This window comes from Leuciscus leuciscus, assembly GCF_965113295.1.
Source record: "Leuciscus leuciscus genome assembly, chromosome: 1".
NCBI classification, from domain to species: domain Eukaryota; kingdom Metazoa; phylum Chordata; class Actinopteri; order Cypriniformes; family Leuciscidae; genus Leuciscus; species Leuciscus leuciscus.
The window spans coordinates 77,405,247-77,425,298 of NC_138725.1; the positions used below are offsets into that span (position 1 = coordinate 77,405,247).

The window sequence follows — 20,052 nt, forward strand, 5'->3', positions numbered from 1 at the left end:
TCTCATTGAAACATTTTCCAAAAACTTTAGAGGCTTAATCATCTCCGGACCGCTTCAGTACAGTGATTAGCTCATGGTCATATTACACTCCAAAAGTCAAATGTAAAAAATGGGACTATATATATTATATATTTATGCATAAAGAAAATAATGTCTATTTTTAGGACCATTATTATTATTTGCTTTTGAGATTATTTTGATTATAATTAAACATATTTCCCATCACATTTTCATCCACAAAATGTGTGCAAATACACAATCTCATCACCAATTTTTTTTTTTGCCATTATTCTTAATGGTGATTTTAATTAAGCCAAGTTTATTTAAATACAAATTAGAAATAGATTCTCATTACTGCAATACAATGTAATTTTTACATTATTTACCACAATTTTTGTTGATGTTTTACTGTATTTTACTGTAATGAAAATGGGATTATTTAATTATTTATTGTTGCATTACAGTAATCAGAATGAGGGGATTACTTACTTTTCATGAAAATAATCTCACAATGCAAAGAATCCCAATGTTCCCAGCCAGGTTACTGACATGTTTTGGGAATTTCACCTCACTAGCTTTTGGGACAGATCTTGTTAACTGTGGTTTGGTCCAGATTGGGACAGCGGTGCCCACATGAAAAAATACTATAGTATATTATAGTACTTTTAAGAATTAATTTGACTATAATATACCACAATCATAGTATAGTATGGTTCAAAAACACTATAGTATTTACTAGAGTAATTTTACCATAATATACTATGGTATTTTTTTCACGTGGGTGGATTTTAACAGCACTAGTCATGATGGTGTTTAGTCTCATCCTCGACCTTGTGTTTTCATGGGCGATCTTCAGTGGAGATTAGTCAGAGCTTAACCCCAAACACACACACACACACACACACACACACACGAACCATCAACTCCGGGGCCCAGTAGACCTGTTGCGGTCCTCGTGTCTCCGCTAATCCAGGCGCCTCGTCTCTCAGAAACGTGCTGGAGGATGAGAGGCTTTATCACAAGCACTTTTTGCATAGTCGGCACAGTTATGACCCACTATCCTTATCTGCTTATCTGTAATCATGCTTTATACACTCGGGATATTGGACCATTCAGTCACGCTTTGGAAACAAAAACAAGTTCTTCTCAGAGGTTTTAACTCATTCAGTAGAAATAAGTTGAAGCGGATGGTTTTGTCTGTGCAGAATGTGAGCTGACAGAATTTAGACTGAAGTCTGTGCAGTGTATCCTGTATTATAAATAATTTTGCTGTTAGCATTTTTGAAAAATGTAATTAGTTGCATTTTTAATTTTATGGTTGACAGTCCAATCAAAAACTTTGAAGAAATACTAAGAGTAGCAGGGTAGAATTTAGTCCAACATAGCCAATAGTGTGCAGAATAAACACATTTCCCAGCAGCCTTTGCAATAATAAAGATACGAAGAGCGTCGCTTTTTCACTTATCTTATCGCAATGCATTATGGGATTACCTAATCCATGAATTATACCCTAATATTTTAAGCAGCGTTAACAATTAAAATTTGCCTTCGTCTCTGGATCTCACTTGTGAGGCCTTGAAATGCTGTCTACATAGGCAACTCACTATAGAAGTAGTCACTATAGATGAGTTTCACACTATGTGCCGCACTAACAAGATTTCTAGCGTGAAAACTGTGGCAACAGCAGCAGAGCATTCATGTCTCTTCATATCAGTCTAAATCAGTTCATATCAGCATAAAACCAGCCTTTAATCTTAGCAGGTCTGGCCTTAGCTGTCACCTTACACTGGACAATCCCGAAACGCCACTCAAAAGCAGAAAATCCCTGAGAGGCGGAGTTAAACGGGGGTGGGGTGTGTCCTCAGAAACCACGGAAACCAAACTAGGTCACTGAACAAACAATTTCCTATGATGCCGTTAAGACAGGAGTGTGTTGCAAACATATATATAGGCTATATGCTTTATTTCCATATCAAAAATGCTGAAGTCTCTCACATCTCCTTTTAAATGGTTCTTTCAGAGCGAGCATCAGCCGGGACCCTTTCTACGACATGCTGGCCACCAGGAAGAGACGCATCGCCAACAAGAAGTGAAATCTCCATCCGAACCTCTTCCTCAAAGCCTGTTCACAGCAACACACACTGCCTACCGGGACAGACTTTGTGCAAATGTGTGTTTGACGACGGGTTAAAGGAGCCCAGCGGCTGAAGAATTCAATGTTTATAGTTCCTTTCTCGAGTCCCAGACAGCAACATAGTGTCGGCACAGAGCCGACCCAGATCCGGCACAGATGTGGGCCGCGTTGGATACACATGTACCGGATGTGGCCCAGATCCGGCCGTGTTGGATACACATGTACCGGATGTGGCCCAGATCCGGCCGTGTTGGATACACATGTACCGGATGTGGCCCAGATCCGGCCGTGTTGGATACACATGTACCGGATGTGGCCCAGATCCGGCCGTGTTGGATACACATGTACCGGATGTGGCCCAGATCCGGCCGTGTTGGATACACATGTACCGGATGTGGCCCAGATCCGGCCGTGTTGGATACACATGTACCGGATGTGGCCCAGATCCGGCCGTGTTGGATACACATGTACCAGATGTGGCCCAGATCCGGCCGTGTTGGATACACATGTACCAGATGTGGCCCAGATCCGGCCGTGTTGGATACACATGTACCAGATGTGGCCCAGATCCGGCCGTGTTGGATACACATGTACCAGATGTGGCCCAGATCCGGCCGTGTTGGATACACATGTACCAGATGTGGCCCGGATCTGGGCCGTGTTGGATACACATGTACCGGATGTGGCCCAGATCCGGCCGTGTTGGATACACATGTACCAGATGTGGCCCGGATCTGGGCCGTGTTGGATACACATGTACCGGATGTGACCCGGATCTGGGCCGTGTTGGATACACATGTACCAGATGTGGCCCAGATCCGGCCGTGTTGGATACACATGTACCAGATGTGGCCCAGATCCGGCCGTGTTGGATACACATGTACCAGATGTGGCCCAGATCCGGCCGTGTTGGATACACATGTACCGGATGTGGCCCAGATCCGGCCGTGTTGGATACACATGTACCAGATGTGGCCCGGATCTGGGCCGTGTTGGATACACATGTACCGGATGTGGCCCAGATCCGGCCGTGTTGGATACACATGTACCAGATGTGGCCCGGATCTGGGCCGTGTTGGATACACATGTACCGGATGTGACCCGGATCTGGGCCGTGTTAAACACACATGCACCAGATGTGGCCCGGATCTGGGCCGTGTTGAATACACATGTACCAGATGTGACCCGGATCTGGGCCGTGTTAAACACACATGCACCAGATGTGGCCCAGATCTGGGCCGTGTTAAACACACATGTACCGGATGTGGACCGGATCTAGGCCGACACTATGTTGCTGTCTGGGGTTTCTATTCGTATTAAAACACAGCTGTCCTGACATGTTTGTATTTGCATGGATGTTGGTATGTATACCTGGGCGATATGAACTCGTTTATGAACTCTCACTACACAAAAGCCATTTATTTCGGAAGAGACGAGACCTATTTGGACAGTAACCCTTCATGGCCGTTACCTCCTTATATGGTGCTAGAAGACTTTGTGTGTGCATGTGATCCAGTGCTAATGCTAGGTGGCGCTCTGGAGTCAGCTGGACTGATTTCATGTTGTTAGAGTGAGAAACAGCAAATATATAACATATATAAATAGATTTAAGCTGAATTCGGAACTGCATACTACTCTTACTATACACAGCAACATAGTGTCGGCCCACATCCGGTACAGATGTGGGCCGGATCTGGGCCGACACTATATTACTGTCTGGGTATCTTTCAATGGTATATACAATAGTAACCCAGACAGCAACATAGTGTCGGCCCAGATCCGGCTCACATCTGGTACGTGTGGGATACCGGATGTGGGCCGGATCTGGGCCGACACTATGTTGCTGTGTGGGAAGAGTAAGTGCACTCTGAATTCAGCATCGATTTCTGTTGTCCATCAGAAGGTACCAGTCCATTAACCCTTTCCGTTCTGCTCTTAGATCTACTGTTGCATATGATGTTTTGATGTAATACGAATGAATTTGCTTGCTTTTTGTGTTCTCTTTACAAGTATAGTTAAATATCTCCTTTTATATTTATTTTCTTTGTGAAATGATTTTATTCTACTCATAATTGGTAAACTATAGATCTAAGTTATGTGTAAATACTGTAAACATTTGTCCTCTTTTTTTTTCTTTTCTTTTTTGTGTAAGTACAATCTGTAGCATATATAAATCTACTGGCTCTTTATTGTTAGGGCTCTTCGCTCAGCAGCCTTAAACTAATGTACTTCTGTCAGGGAAAAAAAAAAAGTTGTTTTTTTTTAAGAAGAAGAAAAAATCCAGTAGCAATTTATATGTGGTTGTAAAATAAAAGCCCTTTCCGAGGGTGGAAAACTATCTCTAATGGCCTTTGGGGCTCCAGATAAATTTTATATGTCTGTATAAGCTATTGGTCAAACTGTACATTACTATGAATACATAAAACATTCATGAAGTTAAAGATTTCAAGAGTTATTTGTTTTCCCCACACATATCACACAGGGAAATATGATCCAACTAACTTTGATTATGTACACACAAATAGCCACAAAGTTTTGAAGAAATGCTCTTAAGAATAGTCCTAAGCTTTGTCTTAAGTGTCAAAAGTTAAAAGTAGGACTTCTCTAAGAGTAGGAGACTTTCATAAAGAAGCTAAAAGCAACTTTCAGTAAAGTCTGAGACTGATTCTTGTGCTGACTGAAGTGGCACTACAAGACTACAATGATGTCAACTCAAAATGGCCGCCCTCAACCTCTGAATCAGCCAATAGTGAGCCAGCAAGTCACTGCAGCATGACACCAATCATTTAATGCATTTATAAAATCATTACAATTATTAACAATTAGTGTTGATGCTACAGAATCCTTTTCTCATGATATATGTCTCCTCATTTATAGTTAGAGCAATGATGCAAACATAAGCTATATGTCCATAAACATAACAACCGCTCCACAAACTCCAGGGAAGCCCGAAATCCTCATAAAAAAGGGTGTGATTTTGCTGCATGGTTTGAACATCAGTTGGAAAGTCAATGAACTGCCATACAGTAGTGACCAAAAGGGTTGACCAGCCTATAGGAAAATTGACATCTTCAACCTTTATCCAAATATTCAAATTGAAATTAAATCAATGGCTTAATGAGAGATCTTTCTTTAAAGGTACAGGAAGCCATTTCTGAGAAACTGTTGAAAGTGGATCGGACCAAAACACACTTGAAGCCAATCAGCAGTAAGGGGCGTGGACACTCGTGAAGGGGGAGTGGCCTGTGCTGCATAGCGTGTTCGTTAATTAGGGGGCGGAGCTATCAAGATGATACTTTTGGGAAGGGTGTTTGAAACAAAACAATATATTACCAGCTAGCAATCAACTAAGATTTCCCATCTACAGATTAAGAACTTAAAGTCTCCCTGTAGTTCATCATTTTATCCCTTAAAACTCATCTTTGATCACCAATATGACGAATTTAAAAGTTTTTTCCTTGAAAATAATTCTTCATGCCTAAAAAAATCTTCAATGTAACTCGACACCCTTGCCTCACGTATGCGTGGTTCTATGAATATGCAAACGAGCCCCGCCTCCACTCACTCACTCAGCTCAGAGATCCACTGGTTGACGATCACACGTTGATCTGATTGGTTACAAGGTAGTTTGTGACGTCAGAAACACCAGCGATTTCAAAGCGTGTTTTTGAGACTGTCTTTGGTTCACTGCAGTTTTAAGGAGAAAATACTCAGCAATGCTGTCGACTTATGAATTTACACATGGTTTGTCTGAAAGCATATTAAAAACACCACATAGACACATAAACAACATTAAAAGCTGGATTTTCACCTCAGGGTGGACTTTAATAAAACATTATGTAAAGAGATATGGAAAAACAAAATACATTACATAAAGAAAACAGTTATTATGAATTCATATGAAAATGGTGGCCTAAATGTTTTGGATTTTGAAACATTAAATAATACATTTAATATTAATAGGCAAAAAAAATCCTAATACCATCTTTACCATCTTTATCCCCTCCCATATTCTTTCAAACCTTGGTAATACACATTTTCTTCTTAGTTGTAATTATAATATTGATAAAATACCAGCAAAACTATCAGAATTTCATCATCAGGTCTTTTTATCGGATCCTTGATTTTCAAACAACTTTTCACCACATAGGCTAAGTATTATATACAGAACAATAAAGATATAATATTTATGCAAATTTGTTTCTGAAACATTGCTCTGGTGATGGTACCGGATTGGTGGAACAGTTATTTAATGGTTTTCTTTTTGTTTTTTTGCACATTATAAATATTCCTGTAACACACTATGCAAGTTTTTGGTGCAATATCTCCTGAAATCATAATGCTGTTTAGACATCAGAAAATAATTTACATTCAACAAATGGTCCTAAGTTCTTATAATATTTGTTTCTTAACTCACAAATCAGATCCATAAGAGCGTTACTTCTAACAATCACTGATATTTACTCGTATTGGAATCATTCGACAGACAATATTGTGTGGAAAAAGGTTTGGCTTACCTCATTCAATTACAAAGTCAAAGAGGTGTCATTCAAAATGATAGGCTACCCAGTGAAACATTACTTTTGATCAAATTAAAGGTGATTCAGATTTTTGTTGCACTTTGTGGCTCGTTTATTCAGGCACTGCTCATTCATAAAACCATTCTGGCAAATTGTTTGTGATTTTATGAACATTTATTATTCTGTCTTTTGGAGAACTAGAGACAAGCGCAGTCAGGTTTATATAATACATTTAATTCTTTTTATTTAAAAATTCCATGTTCACAAATGAACCCTGTTTTATATAATTCAAGAAAGAAATGGAGCTTTATATTGACTCAATCCAAACGTCTATGAAGCAAAAAATTAGAAAATATGTCAATGTATATATCTTTATGTAGAACTACATTAATTGTGTTACATTTCTGATGTATTTTCTTGTATTCTCTAATATTTGTAAAATATTAACTCTACAAAACTCTTTATTTGTAAATAAAAAAAGATTGATTGAATGATAACTCATAAAGCAATCTCTGTCACCACCTACTGTCACGAACTGAAATATCATCGCCAGCAATGCAGATTGATAGTCTATAATACTGACAAATATAACTTATATGTATAATTATATGTATTTATTACATGGCTTGGTTGAATTATTTCTTGATTACACACCGTTGCCATGAAAAACAGCGTTGCTATGGACGCGGAACGGACTATTTTCTTTAGCGGAAGCAATACAATCGTTTTTAAATCAATAAACTCCTTTTTAAATCAATAATTTGTGTCAAATTATTGATTTATTTGGTAGGTAGCCATGTAATAAGTAAGGGATAATGTATATTCATAATCATATATACAATTATATACATAATAGGCTTTGAGTCGTCGAGATTAGCTGGAATCTAGACAAAGTGTGGCGACTGAAAGATGAATAAACAAGGTTTATGCAAGTACACATTTTAACACACATTAACACACACGGATGAAGCAGAAAGAAAATTAACTTGAAGCTGTGGACAACTGTATAATATCTCGTCATCACAAATATTTAAAAGCGGACAGTTCATCATGTCAGATGTGCAATAATACATGTATTTGTGAAATTCACATTTGTTCATCTATATTTGTTATGTGTTCAATACCAAGACGATTTCTGCACTTATTTACGAATAATTTTGTTACAACAACTTTTATAAGAAATACAGTTTGATATGAATAGATATTATATTGCATTACATACATACATAGTATATATACACACATTACACAAATATTGGACTTTTCTTCACAGCAGATTGATGTAATAGAGGGCTAGTGATCCATAATGGCTACCATTCATATTTGTATAATTAAGCACCATAAATATTTACATGGACATTAAACCTTGATGATTATAATAACCAGTGTGTGAATCACTCCAGAGAATGGTAACACTTCAATAAGGTTCATTAGTTAATGTATTAACTAACATGAACTAACATTTGCTACAGTATTTATTCATCTTTGTTAGTGTTAGCTAATACAAATATAACTGTTCATTGTTTGTTCATGTTAGTTCACAGAGCATTAACTAATGCTAACAAACACAACCTTTGATTTTAATAATGTATTACTAAATGTTGAAAATAATATTAACTAAGATTAATAAACGTTGAAGAAGCATTCATTAATTTTTAGTTCATGTTAACTAATAAACCATACAGTAAGTGTTACCGTAATCCTATACCGCCCCCTGCTGGAGCGAAGCCATACTATCCATCCTCAACCGTGTGTGACATTAAAATAAGTGTGTCCCAAAGCATAATCAAAGTTTAACCTGATCAACAAAAATGCGTGTTATATTTAAATCTGCAATAACAATGTGGACTTTTATAAAGATCGGTTTGGCCATTATAAATGCATCATTATGCATTAATATGAGGATAGCATCTACATTTCTATCCGATACGTAGGAAATTAAATGTGGAGGATTTTATCTTTGAGAAGATAATTGACAGTTCAGTTTACTGTGACAGAGAGCAACCGTTAAAGTTGTATGATGTGAGTTTGTCCCAAAGCTTGCCTACTCTTCTGCTACACACTCAAAAGTATCTACTTTTTCTTCTCAAAAAGAGTAAATACGTTACGGGCGTAGTATACAGTTAGTAGGCGAAGTGAGACGCGGCGTCAGTCCGTTTGCTAAGGCGTAGACGCATCAGTTCCTGTACGTTATCTAGGTTTTGATAAATATGGTCAGTGCTGAGCTCAGCAGGGCGAGGAGGACACCTGCACCTGCTGGTAGTCGGGACACTTGAGCAGAGCGGGGTAGCTGGCGTTCATCTGGAGCGAGGCGTCGCTGGACAGGTCTGACGGGCTGCGGCCCCGGGTCCAGGGCTCCGGGTGGAGGAACTGACCCGAGTAATCGGAGCCGTTGCTCAGCCGGGGCCGGTAGAAGCTCGGATGGGGCTGGTAGATCTCCTCCGCCGTGTAGCGCTTCATGAACAGGTACACCGACATCACGCCTGCACTCTGAACACACACACACACACACACACACACACACACACAGAGAGAGAGAAGTCACCGTCATTTATAGCGCTTTTAACAATATAGCTTGTTTCAAAGCAGCTTTACAGTGATAACAGGAGATTACAGTAACAGAGATTTTTCTGGCTTTACAGCAGCTCTAGAATAAAGTTATTGTCCAGATAAAGTTAGTTTTGATTGATTCACTTCTGTCGCAAAGATAATCAGTTATTCACTTTTTTTGCTTTGGAATCTGTTTCAGGTTGATGTTTTGGTTTCTAGTTTGTTTCATTTGTTATCGTCATGCATTGGCGGGGACTTGATATGTTGAGTTTTTTTTTTTTTTTTGAGGGGGCAGGAAATATAAGATATTCTTCACCCTGCCTCCTTTTCATCATGGTTTTATAAATTATATATATGAGGATGATGAAGTAAGTTTTGTTGGAAAATATCCATGAATGAAATAAACATAATCAATCAATCAATCAATCAACTTAGCGGCCGCTAACACGACACCGCTATAACAGAAAACTTTTAATGTGTTCTGGCCATTCATTTGCAGGAAAACAGTGTTTGAGGCTCGAGAACGCAAACTTTGAAACTTGTTCACAGCCGGTGTTTGAATGATTGAAAGCACGTTTCAGGAACATCATACAAGCCTTTAAATAACATTATATTAACATTCAGACATTTTTATGTTCTTGGAATGTTAGAAATCAACGTTCCTAGAATATTTCATTGTTGATCAAAATGAAGTTGAAAGAGCGTTTGAGGAACATCACACCTTCTCAAACACGTTCCTCTAACGGTCCAGAAAACTGGACATTGTTTACGTTCCCAGAACCAACACTGAATATTTGGAGAACGTTCTTATAACGAAACTCTGTTAGCTGAGGTTACATCTTTAAAGTAAGCCCAGGGTTCCCACACTTTGGTTAACTTCAAATTCAAGGACCTTTCAAGGACTTTCCAGGTTCAATACCCTCAAATTGAAGGACTTAATGTGGAAACACATTTCAAGTGAGAGCAAGGTTACATTGTGTTACCTTGTAAGATACATTGTTACAGTTTTCATGTTTCAAAGCTTTTTTTGCATTGATTTTTGGCCATACAACAGAGATCTGATTTGCATAAAACTGAAGTATATTCGGTACATCCCATACTGTCCACAAAGTACCTTATCCGGGAAACACTTAACGTAAATGCGTGTAACTAACGTAAATCAAGCAAGCTATTATGCATAGGCCACAAAGTGTTGGAGAAATAACACTTTAGCGGACCGGAGGGAATAATATGGATTTTTTTCCAGAAAACTTCTTGCAACAAATAAATTCAAGCACTTTCAAGAACCTGTATCTATGTTTATTTGTTTTCAAAAACTTTCCAGGGCCTTCAAATATTTTTTTCAGATTCACAAACTTTCAAGGATTTCAAGGACCCGTGGGAACCCTGTAAGCCTGAGTTCAGATGAAACCAGCACATAACACACACAGACGTGTGAAGAGAAGCCTGATGATGGCAGTGTTCTCACCTCGGTGAGCAGGAACGAGACGGCAGCGAACGCAAACGACCAGCCGTACTTATAGCTGAAGAACGCCTCGTTACTCTTGGTCCTGCTGAACATCTCGTCATTAATGCTGGAGATGTAGAGAACCAGACCCACCACCAGAGACAGACCTGTGTGACAGACAGACATCACGCATGAGACGTGTCCCAGTGACTGAGGAGGGACACATTTAACTCAATAAATAACTTTTTTACAACAGAAATGAACCATCACTGAACTTACTTAAAGCATAACTCTCGCCAAAATGCTACCTAGGGTCTTTTTGTTAATCTACCCGAGGCAAACTTTAGTTTAAAAGCATAATTAGAATAGAAATACCACTTTTAAGATTGACCGTATTTTCGTTTTCGGTCAAATTGCCTTGTGAATGGGAGTGAATGGGAGTGAATGGGAGTGCTGGGGCACGACTATGATAGCATCAAAATCACTATTTTTAAAACACTAATGCGGCTCGACACAACATGAAACTGTGCTGGAAGTGTCACCAGCGGCTCTACACATGAACTCCAGCATTGAGAACAGTGTTTGTGTGTACACAGAGTTTACTAAAAAGAAAGATTTTGAACAGCTCACTGTCTCTGTGTCCGCCGCCATTTTGTCAGTCAAAAATAGTCGATACATGTACTGTAAAAAGCGCTGTATGAATGAAGGGAAAAGACTTGACTTGACGAGGAAGAGGAAGAAGTGTACCTGACAGGATGAAGAAGATCCCAGAGACAAACGCCAGTATGGTGCGGTGGGGCCGGATGTGCCCGATGTTGTTGAGCACAAAGCCGATGAACATGAAGAACAAACTGACCAGGGGGAACGGCGTGGCTGACCGGATCATCTCTGAAAAGACACAGAATCACAGGGAAAAAAGAGATAATTCGATAGTGAGTTAAAGGCCTGTTCACACCAATAACGACAACTAGAACCATAACGTTTAAGAATCGGTGTAGCGTTTTCAACTAAAAACATAATATAACATGAACTAACATTAACAAAGATGAATAAATATTGTAACAAATGTATCGTTCATGGTTAGTTCATGTTAGTTAATATATTAACTAATGTTAACTAATGAACCTTATTGTAAAGTGTTACTGTTATCGTTATATTCAGTCAGTCTGCATTGGTCGTGTTTTTGCGTTCAGCCCCAAAAATGCAGTAAAACAACGGTTATATTTAATTCAAATGCTTTTAGCACAATAGCTTAGCAGGATGCTAACTAGCGGCATGAAGTGTGATGTCAGCTGAGTCGTGAGAGGAGCGCTATTCCTGCTAATGTGACAGCCATGACGCTCACCGAAGGGTCTCACCGTCCATCAGCCGGATAATTACCTCCACACCGAAACACACTCTCAAACACACTGCCAAAACTGACAGCTAATAACCAGCCATCCTGCGCTGTGCATCATGGGACTGAATGTACTCAACTGGCTGGATAGAAGTTTTAGAAAACATATTTACCATGGAGAAAATTACTTTTCCTGTGAACTTTCAGAAAATACATTTGTGGATTACTGGTTAAAATGGATTGGATATAAATCCCCTATTGAACCAAATACATTTAGCTTGTGAAAATGTAATCTGTGGTGGCTGTGACTTCCTCCCTCTTCCTCTGTAAATATTTTCTCACTGGATTTATTACAATTAATGTTGTTTGGAAATGTAAACTGATATTTCCTACTGACACACTACAGCAAAAGATACACATAACTGGCTTAAACCCTTTTATTGCGGTGAAAATAGTAACATGCCTAAAGCTTTTGCATAGTACTGTATATATGCTTTCAACATTTTAAGAAATACTTAATACTAATGCATTAATGTCCAATAAATATTTGTTTAAAGCACTTAATTAATGGTTTTCCGTGACCTAATCTAATATTTATAGTTAATAAATTGTTAACGAAGCATTAATAAAACATTATTAACTCTTTACATATGAGCTACTTAACTTAACAATAATAATTGTGTTGATTACAGTGACAATGAACGAAGAACTCACTATTTGTCTATAACCTATTAATGTAGAGAATGCAATATACTAAACTACGAATTAACTATAAGCTAATAGTTTGTTAATGATTTGTGAGTTTATTACTCTATACTTAGAAAAGTTGTTCACAAATGGAAGTGTTGCGAAATTTTTATAGTTATTCAGAAACAAAAAAAATTGCTGTAAAACATAACAGTTACTAAATAAAATTGAGTTCACTTAATTTAAATATTACCAAAACAAGTTATGTGGACACAATAACTGAAACAGAACTCAAACTGAATGAGTTATAGAACATTTCTAGATCCCAGCAGGATAATTGGATAATAATTGTATAATTAAGTGACTAATTAAGTGATGATTGATCATTAGTGATGAACACCTGCTGTTAACAAGCAGAATCACTGAAGGAAAGAGAAACACAAGAACTACGACTGACGTCAGACTCAGCCTTAGATGAAATCAACTGAAGATAGTCCTTGTCAAGTCTGGGACCAAACCCAGTTGAGAACGACGGCTGTAGACATTAGTAAAGCTAGTTTTTGCTTGTCGTGAAGGTGTGTGTGTGTGACTTACTCAGAACGCTGACAGTCGACTCGCTGGTCAGCTGAACATTCATGGGCATCACATACTCGATGGTGAAGCAGCGGCCCCTCTCCTCACCTGACACACACACACACACAGAGAGAGAGAGAGAGAGAGAGAGAGAGAGAGAGAGAGAGAGAGAGAGAGAGAGAGAGAGAGAGAGAGAGAGAGAGAGAGAGAGAGAGAGAGAGAGACACAGAGTTATTGCTCCAGGACAAGATGAGCTTTGACTTTTTCATTTCACAGTACACACCAGAGCTCTTTAGACAGGGGCTCTGAACACAATACAATAATGGCCATTAATCTTGTAGTTTCAGACTTTTTCTATTTTTAAGATTTTTTTTTTTTTTTTTACATAATATAACACTCTCTTATATTAGTAATGTTTAAATTTTTGCAGTATTTTGTCTATATTGCTACCACACAGTATGCATATCTAATACACATATATATTTTGATTTAATATTATTTTACTGGTATTGTTTTGTAATATACTAATATATTTTGGAGCATGCATTTATAATAATTTTCTTTCTTTTTTTCCCTTTTTTCCCTCTGTTTTTGTAACTGACTCAGAGTAAGGAATAGCTTTTGTTTAATTTCAGCTGGATTTCTTGGTTAATATGTTGAAACAAATACTGTATTTTTGTAACTGTCTGATTGAAAAGCTTCAATAAAAAGTAGTAGATCTACGGACAGATCATTTCTAGCGACATTTGTAGCCTAAACTTTGGAGGTTAATCTTTATTTATCACACCAGCTTATTAATAAATTTAAGTCTAACATATTCATACTAAAAGCTACAAAACTTACATTTTGATTTCAGGCGGCCTAATATCTTCTCATATGTTCCACAGAAGAAGGGCTCTCCTTTTAATGGTCGTCATCCATGCTTTCTCTTCCCTTCGGGAGACTGTAGTGTTCACTGACACTTTCATCATGTGGCGAGACCTTACAGGATCATGATTTCACTGTCTGTCTTATATCACACTGTAACACCCAACGCAATGCAACCCTCTCACTTTAAAGCACGGAAATAACGTGAGACTTCTGAAAGTTTGGGGTGTTGAAATCACACGGCGGATCGTGATCCCGCAGAGCTCAAACGACGGCTCACATCTGTTCACAGTCACGCTCAATTTCACCGGATATAAACAGCGTGGGTTTGGATCTAATCGCTCGCCCACATCTTCACACACACACACACACACACACACACACACTGCATTCCTTCACTGAGACTAATGTGTGTGTTTGTGCCACAGCAGGGCCGTTGTTTGCCCATTCAGAGGAGTGTGAGCTCATTGATAACAAACATACAGCCTCGTGTGGATAAACCTCAATACAGCAGGACACATCCATGTGATGATCCCAGACACACACTGCCAAAGGCGGACACACGGATAGAGTGCAACCTTTGTAATCAGTCCAGAATGCCTGGCCAGGCAAAAATAATGGCAGAAAACCATGAAAACCCCTTTGAATGTGTGAAGTCCACTGGAATGAACTCAAATGATCGGCTTTTTACGGAAGACAACTTTAGAACACTGACTCTAACATAAAAAATGGGATTTAAAGGGGTCCTATAATGCCTTCACAAGATATAAAATAAGTCTCTGATGTCCCCAGAGTGTATGGGGCGCTGTTTGTAAAGTGTCTCATGCTGAAAATAACAGCAACATTTTGTCACATTTAGCTTCAAACAATGTTGTATTTAACTGGTATGAATTTTTGACGGTCACTTTTTACCACATTTACAACAATATTTGTCAACTTAGAGATATTTTAAATAGTTAAATCTAAATATTAAATGTTACACCTAAATGTTAAATGTTAAATCTAAATGCTAAATCTAAATCTAAATGTTAAATCTAAATCTAAATCTAAATGTTAAATCTAAATATTAAATCTAAATCTAAATGTTAAATCTAAATGTTAAATCTAAATCTGAAAGTTGAATCTAAATGTTTCGGGTGAAACTAAATATTTAACTAATATGCAAAATCAAAATGCCGGTAACCGGAAGTGCCAAAATAAAAGCTCGAGGAGGTCAGTGTGTGTTTATAGCATGGTTTATAGTGTCAAATAACGAATAAAAACAATCTAAATAATAAACACATTTGGAGAAACTGTATTTGAAGAGTAGGCTAGTGTCACTTTTATGAAAAGTGCGGGACTTATGACCTGCAGCCATAATGGCCAGCCACAAGGGGGCTCACTTTGACTGAATGTCATGTCATCACTCTCATCACGAAACTCTACAGTTTCTCCAAACATGTTTATTATTTTAGGTAGTTATTATCGTTATATTATAGTTATTATTATGAGATGGTTTTTATTCGTTATTTGACACTATAAACCATGCTATAAACACACACTCGAGCTTTTATTTTGGCACTTCCGGTTACCGGCATTTTGAATTTGCATATTGGTTCAATTAAGATTTAGATTTAGATTTAACATTTAGATTTAACATTTAGATTTAGATTTAACATTTAGATTTAACATTTAGATTTAACATTTAGATTTAGATTTAACATTTATATTTAGATTTAACGTTTATATTTAACATTTATATTTAACATTTATATTTAACATTTATATTTAACATTTAGATTTAGATTTAACATTTAGATTTCGATTTAGAATTTAGGTGTAACATTTAATATTTAGATTTAACTATTTAAAATATCTCTAAGTTGACAAATATTGTTGTAAATGTGGTAAAAAGTGACCGTCAAAAATTCATACCAGTTTTTTAAACATTGTTTGAAGCTAAATGTGACAAAATGTTGCTGTTATTTTCAGTGTGAGCCGCTTTACAAACGGCGCCCCATACAGAGTGTGTGTGTGAAGTTTTAGCTCAAAATACCCCACAGATATTTTTATATAGCATGTTAAAATTGTCACTTTTTGAGGGTGAGCAAAAACGCAGAGTTTTTGTGAGTGTCCCTTTAAATGCAAATGATCTGCTGCTCCCGGCACAGAAGGCGGAGCTTCAAGAGCTTGTGTGTGTGTGTGTGTGTTAATTCATTCATGTTAACTAATGTAGTTAAATAACGTTAACTAATGAACCTTATTGTAAAGTGTTCTCATTAACTGAGGATTGTGACTGACCTGCCAGGAAACACACTCTCCAGAGGCCGGAGTGTATGGACAGGTGTGTGTCAGTGCTCTGGTTGAGAGGCATGATGACGCCCTCCTCCAGATAGAGCCAGTAGTCAGTGCTGACAGCGATGCCCAGCAGACCCAGACTGCAGACGGCAAACACACTGCTGAGCAGAGCCAGAGCCTTCCTCCCGCACGCGCTCATGCCACCAGGGGGCGCTCACACACTCACACACCACCTGAGGGAAACACACACGCACTGATCTCCAGGAAATCTGACATAATGAAGCGCCTCATGGAAACAAGTGTTTTCGGACGCACACAGATGCAAAATTCCACACAAGGAGACAAAAATACACTCTCACACTGCAATGTTCACATCTGTACGTGTGTCATATGAGCAGCTGCAGCTGTCACTGTCTATGCTAGGGGTGTGAGAATATATCATGTCACAATATAACAATATGTTTATCATGGATAGTGAGAATATGCATTGTGTATACTTCACCCAAATATTCAAGTTTTCAGTGTTTTAGTGTCAGTACTACATTAAACTACTATATATAATGTTGAATATAATGTATATAATGCAATATTTGTGGGTCCTGATAATGCCTAATGTTACCAGTAAGAAGTGGCCTACATTATTTTAAATATATCTAGTCAGTGAAAGAGTGCAAGAATATTCATCTAAAATAATTCAGTGTTTTCAGCTTCAGAATCATGAATATTGTTATTCTGGTGTCTCTATTGTCCTGTGCTTTGGGTTTCCAGCACCAAGTCCAAGCCGATTCATTTACACACTCAATGTAACACCAAATTTAGCATTTTAATCAAGTTTGGCGCATGGCATTAAAGGTGATATTTCAATCAATCATGCCAATATCTGTCACACACACACTAAGCTCTCATATAACATGCAGTACCTGTCACTGGATCAGAACGCCAGAGCATCCATCGCTGCCGGGATGATGGACCTGTTTAAAGACCCGACATGAGCTTCAAAACACACAACATTTACAGTACTGTACAGAGATCGTGTGCATTTACAGTACTGTACAGAGACCGTGTGCATTTACAGTACTGTACAGAGATCGTGTGCATTTACAGTACTGTACAGAGACCGTGTGCATTTACAGTACTGTACAGAGATCGTGTGCATTTACAGTACTGTACAGAGATCGTGTGCATTTACAGTACTGTACAGAGATCGTGTGCATTTACAGTACTGTACAGAGATCGTGTGCATTTACAGTACTGTACAGAGATCGTGTGCATTTACAGTACTGTACAGAGATCGTGTGCATTTTAAACAAGCTCAGCCACAAACAAGCTCTTTCGGATCCACACAATCCGAGTTTGAGTTCACCGTCGTCTATGAACAGCACATGTAAAACTCTTCACTTAAAGGCATTATTTTTGTTATGCTGGTTGAAAGTCTCTTCACATCCTGATAGAAATCATTAAATTAAGTGGTCTACATGTCTACATGTATTGCTTGTGGAAGGCGTAGGACCGACCAATCTAATGCCCTACCCACCATGTCAGCGTATATATATATTCTCATACCTATCCAGAGTTAGACAGACGTCAGTCATTGAGCGCCACAAACGAAACAGCGGCCATCTTTTATAGTTCCTCCTGAACCAAAACAACCAGCGCAGCATGCGTTCACGCCATAACTACTGTAGTTTGGAAGAGATAAACTCGGAGAGGTTTGTGATTCAAATTTATGCGTTTCTATATCAACACTATCAACGCTGAAATGAATCTGCAGCAGTCATGTGGTGCAACTAGAGCTCTACAAGTGGTTTATGTTCATTATTATTGTAATGTTATGTGCTTTGAGACATGAGGTAGTTAAACGCCGTCTCTCGCTCAACTGTCACAGAATAGAAAGCAGAGGATTGTGGGATATTCATGATAGATCTGTGCTATCAGACGAAGGTTTCTCAGGAGACTGGAAGTGAAGCTAACATTGGATTCGGACGTGCCTTGATGCGAAAGCAGCATTGTTAAGCTTTGGGACGCAGCCCATGTGTTTTGAAGGAGGCGTGTCTTTGGAGACGCTCTGGAGGGAGGGTGGGATCTTCAAAGCTAACTCGCTATTGCTAGTCTCTCCGAAACTTGCCTACCCTACCTTTAAATGCTTGATTTACAACTGTCCTTCACTTTTTCAGCTTAATAATGACACCACTGTCTTCTGTAGGGCTGTTTTATAGACCGTATGCGCCAGAGAAACGAGGGCACCACCATCTTTAGAATATTGTCTTTTAACTTCTATAGTTTATGAGTTTGTTTCATAACTGATGAACTTTGCTGAGCTAAATTGAATCAACATCGAACTTAATGAATTAAATGGCCTCCGTAGAGCAGCAGCGGAAATTGAATTTGTTTCATAATTGAAGAATTTGCCAACATTAATAGTTATTTTACTGTCTATTACAAGAAAGCTGCTTTGAAAAAAGCTTTTGTATAAAGCGCTATAGAAAGACATGCCTCGACTTTTAAAGAAAATGGAAGTGTGTCTCAAAACCTAGAATTTTTGTGCATCATATTTGTATGGCCGATTCAGATTGCTTTATGGTGAAGAACCAATTATTATTTATTGTTAATTGTTTTCCACCAACATTCCCATGTTCGTACAGCTGTTATTACCACAGTAAAATCAGTAGTGTGTACAGTAAGCTACAGCGTCAGAAAACTTCACGATCTTTTTGTCATTTGTGTTTATTTTTATGACAGTGGTGGATAATACTATTTACCACAATTTTATTGCAATAACAATAACTGACTGAATTTATAGTTGCATTGTGTATTTTTGAATTATCAGGAGAACCACCGATGCTCAGAAATGCAGTCTCGTTAGTCAACTAACTAGGTTTTGACACCGTTTACCTTTAAAATACATAATCACTAAACATTTGTTTATCTTTACTCTGCACATGTTGCAGCAAAAATAACGCGAGGACTGAATATTGATTATGCACAGCTGCGTTATCATTATTATAAACATATGCAACCAATTAAGCAATTTTAAACACGTAACATGTACTAAATATGAACAATACTAATATTCAAAGCACACAAATTATAGCTACTAACACATATGTCTGACTTCAGAATATGAAATCATCAGTGCATTTAAGACACATGCATCTGTGTTGACATACATGACGGCATAATTTGCATGTTCCTTCATCCACACTGAAAGGATGATAATTACCTGTAGATGTTCTTGCTGAGAGTAAATGTGTGTGTATTCCAGCTAGAGAGTGAAGCAGCTCCGGCGTACAGTACAGTCTGTGCACGAGACTGATGAAGACCAGAGCGCGCGCGAGTGTTAGAGAGTGTACTGTACGTGACTGATTCGTTCAGACGATTCCGTTCGTTCAAACAGTTCGTTCAGGTTCAGATGAAATGTTTCACACAGTTCATCGAGTCATCAAGTCTATTTTTTCTGACCGCTCTATTTTATGTGCCCCTTTTAATGTAAAACAAAGATTTTGTCAAATAGTGACAGGATTATTAATTTTAACGAAGTTATAACTTAATTGTAGTTTGTTGATTGATAATTAAGTTTTTGCCACATACACATATTAACAGGCTTCCCTTACGGAACACAAATATATGGGAATATACTGCAAAATATTATGCGATATATTAC

At 38.1% G+C, this 20,052-nt stretch overlaps 2 protein-coding genes across 6 annotated transcripts in view; one reads left to right on the forward strand and one right to left on the reverse strand.

Moving 5' to 3' along the window:
• Positions 1-4,575, forward strand: part of cyth3b (cytohesin 3b) — a gene marked incomplete at its 3' end in the record, with an annotated part of 49,581 nt that extends 45,006 nt beyond the window's left edge. For all 4 annotated transcript variants that reach the window (XM_082186675.1, XM_082186674.1, XM_082186678.1 and 1 more), the window contains one exon: positions 2,021-4,575. In XM_082186675.1, the coding sequence (XP_082042801.1) occupies positions 2,021-2,093 (73 nt within the window). The remainder of the gene's footprint in view (positions 1-2,020) is intronic.
• Positions 4,576-5,589: 1,014 nt separating this feature from the next.
• cacng5b (calcium channel, voltage-dependent, gamma subunit 5b) lies at positions 5,590-19,929 on the reverse strand. 2 transcript variants are annotated; one of them, XM_082187106.1, is made up of 7 exons: positions 19,612-19,929; positions 17,312-17,362; positions 16,395-16,624; positions 13,269-13,355; positions 11,399-11,539; positions 10,673-10,818; positions 5,590-9,144 (listed from the first exon to the last, which is right to left on the reverse strand). In XM_082187106.1, the coding sequence occupies exons 3-7, from the start codon at positions 16,588-16,590 to the stop codon at positions 8,881-8,883; spliced, it is 834 nt and encodes a 277-aa protein (XP_082043232.1). In that variant the 5' UTR covers positions 16,591-16,624; positions 17,312-17,362; positions 19,612-19,929; the 3' UTR covers positions 5,590-8,880. The 2 variants fall into 2 exon arrangements, with proteins under 2 accessions (XP_082043232.1, XP_082043233.1); XM_082187107.1 differs by lacking the exon at positions 19,612-19,929 and adding an exon at positions 17,955-18,622.
• Between the last annotated feature and the right edge of the window lie 123 nt (positions 19,930-20,052).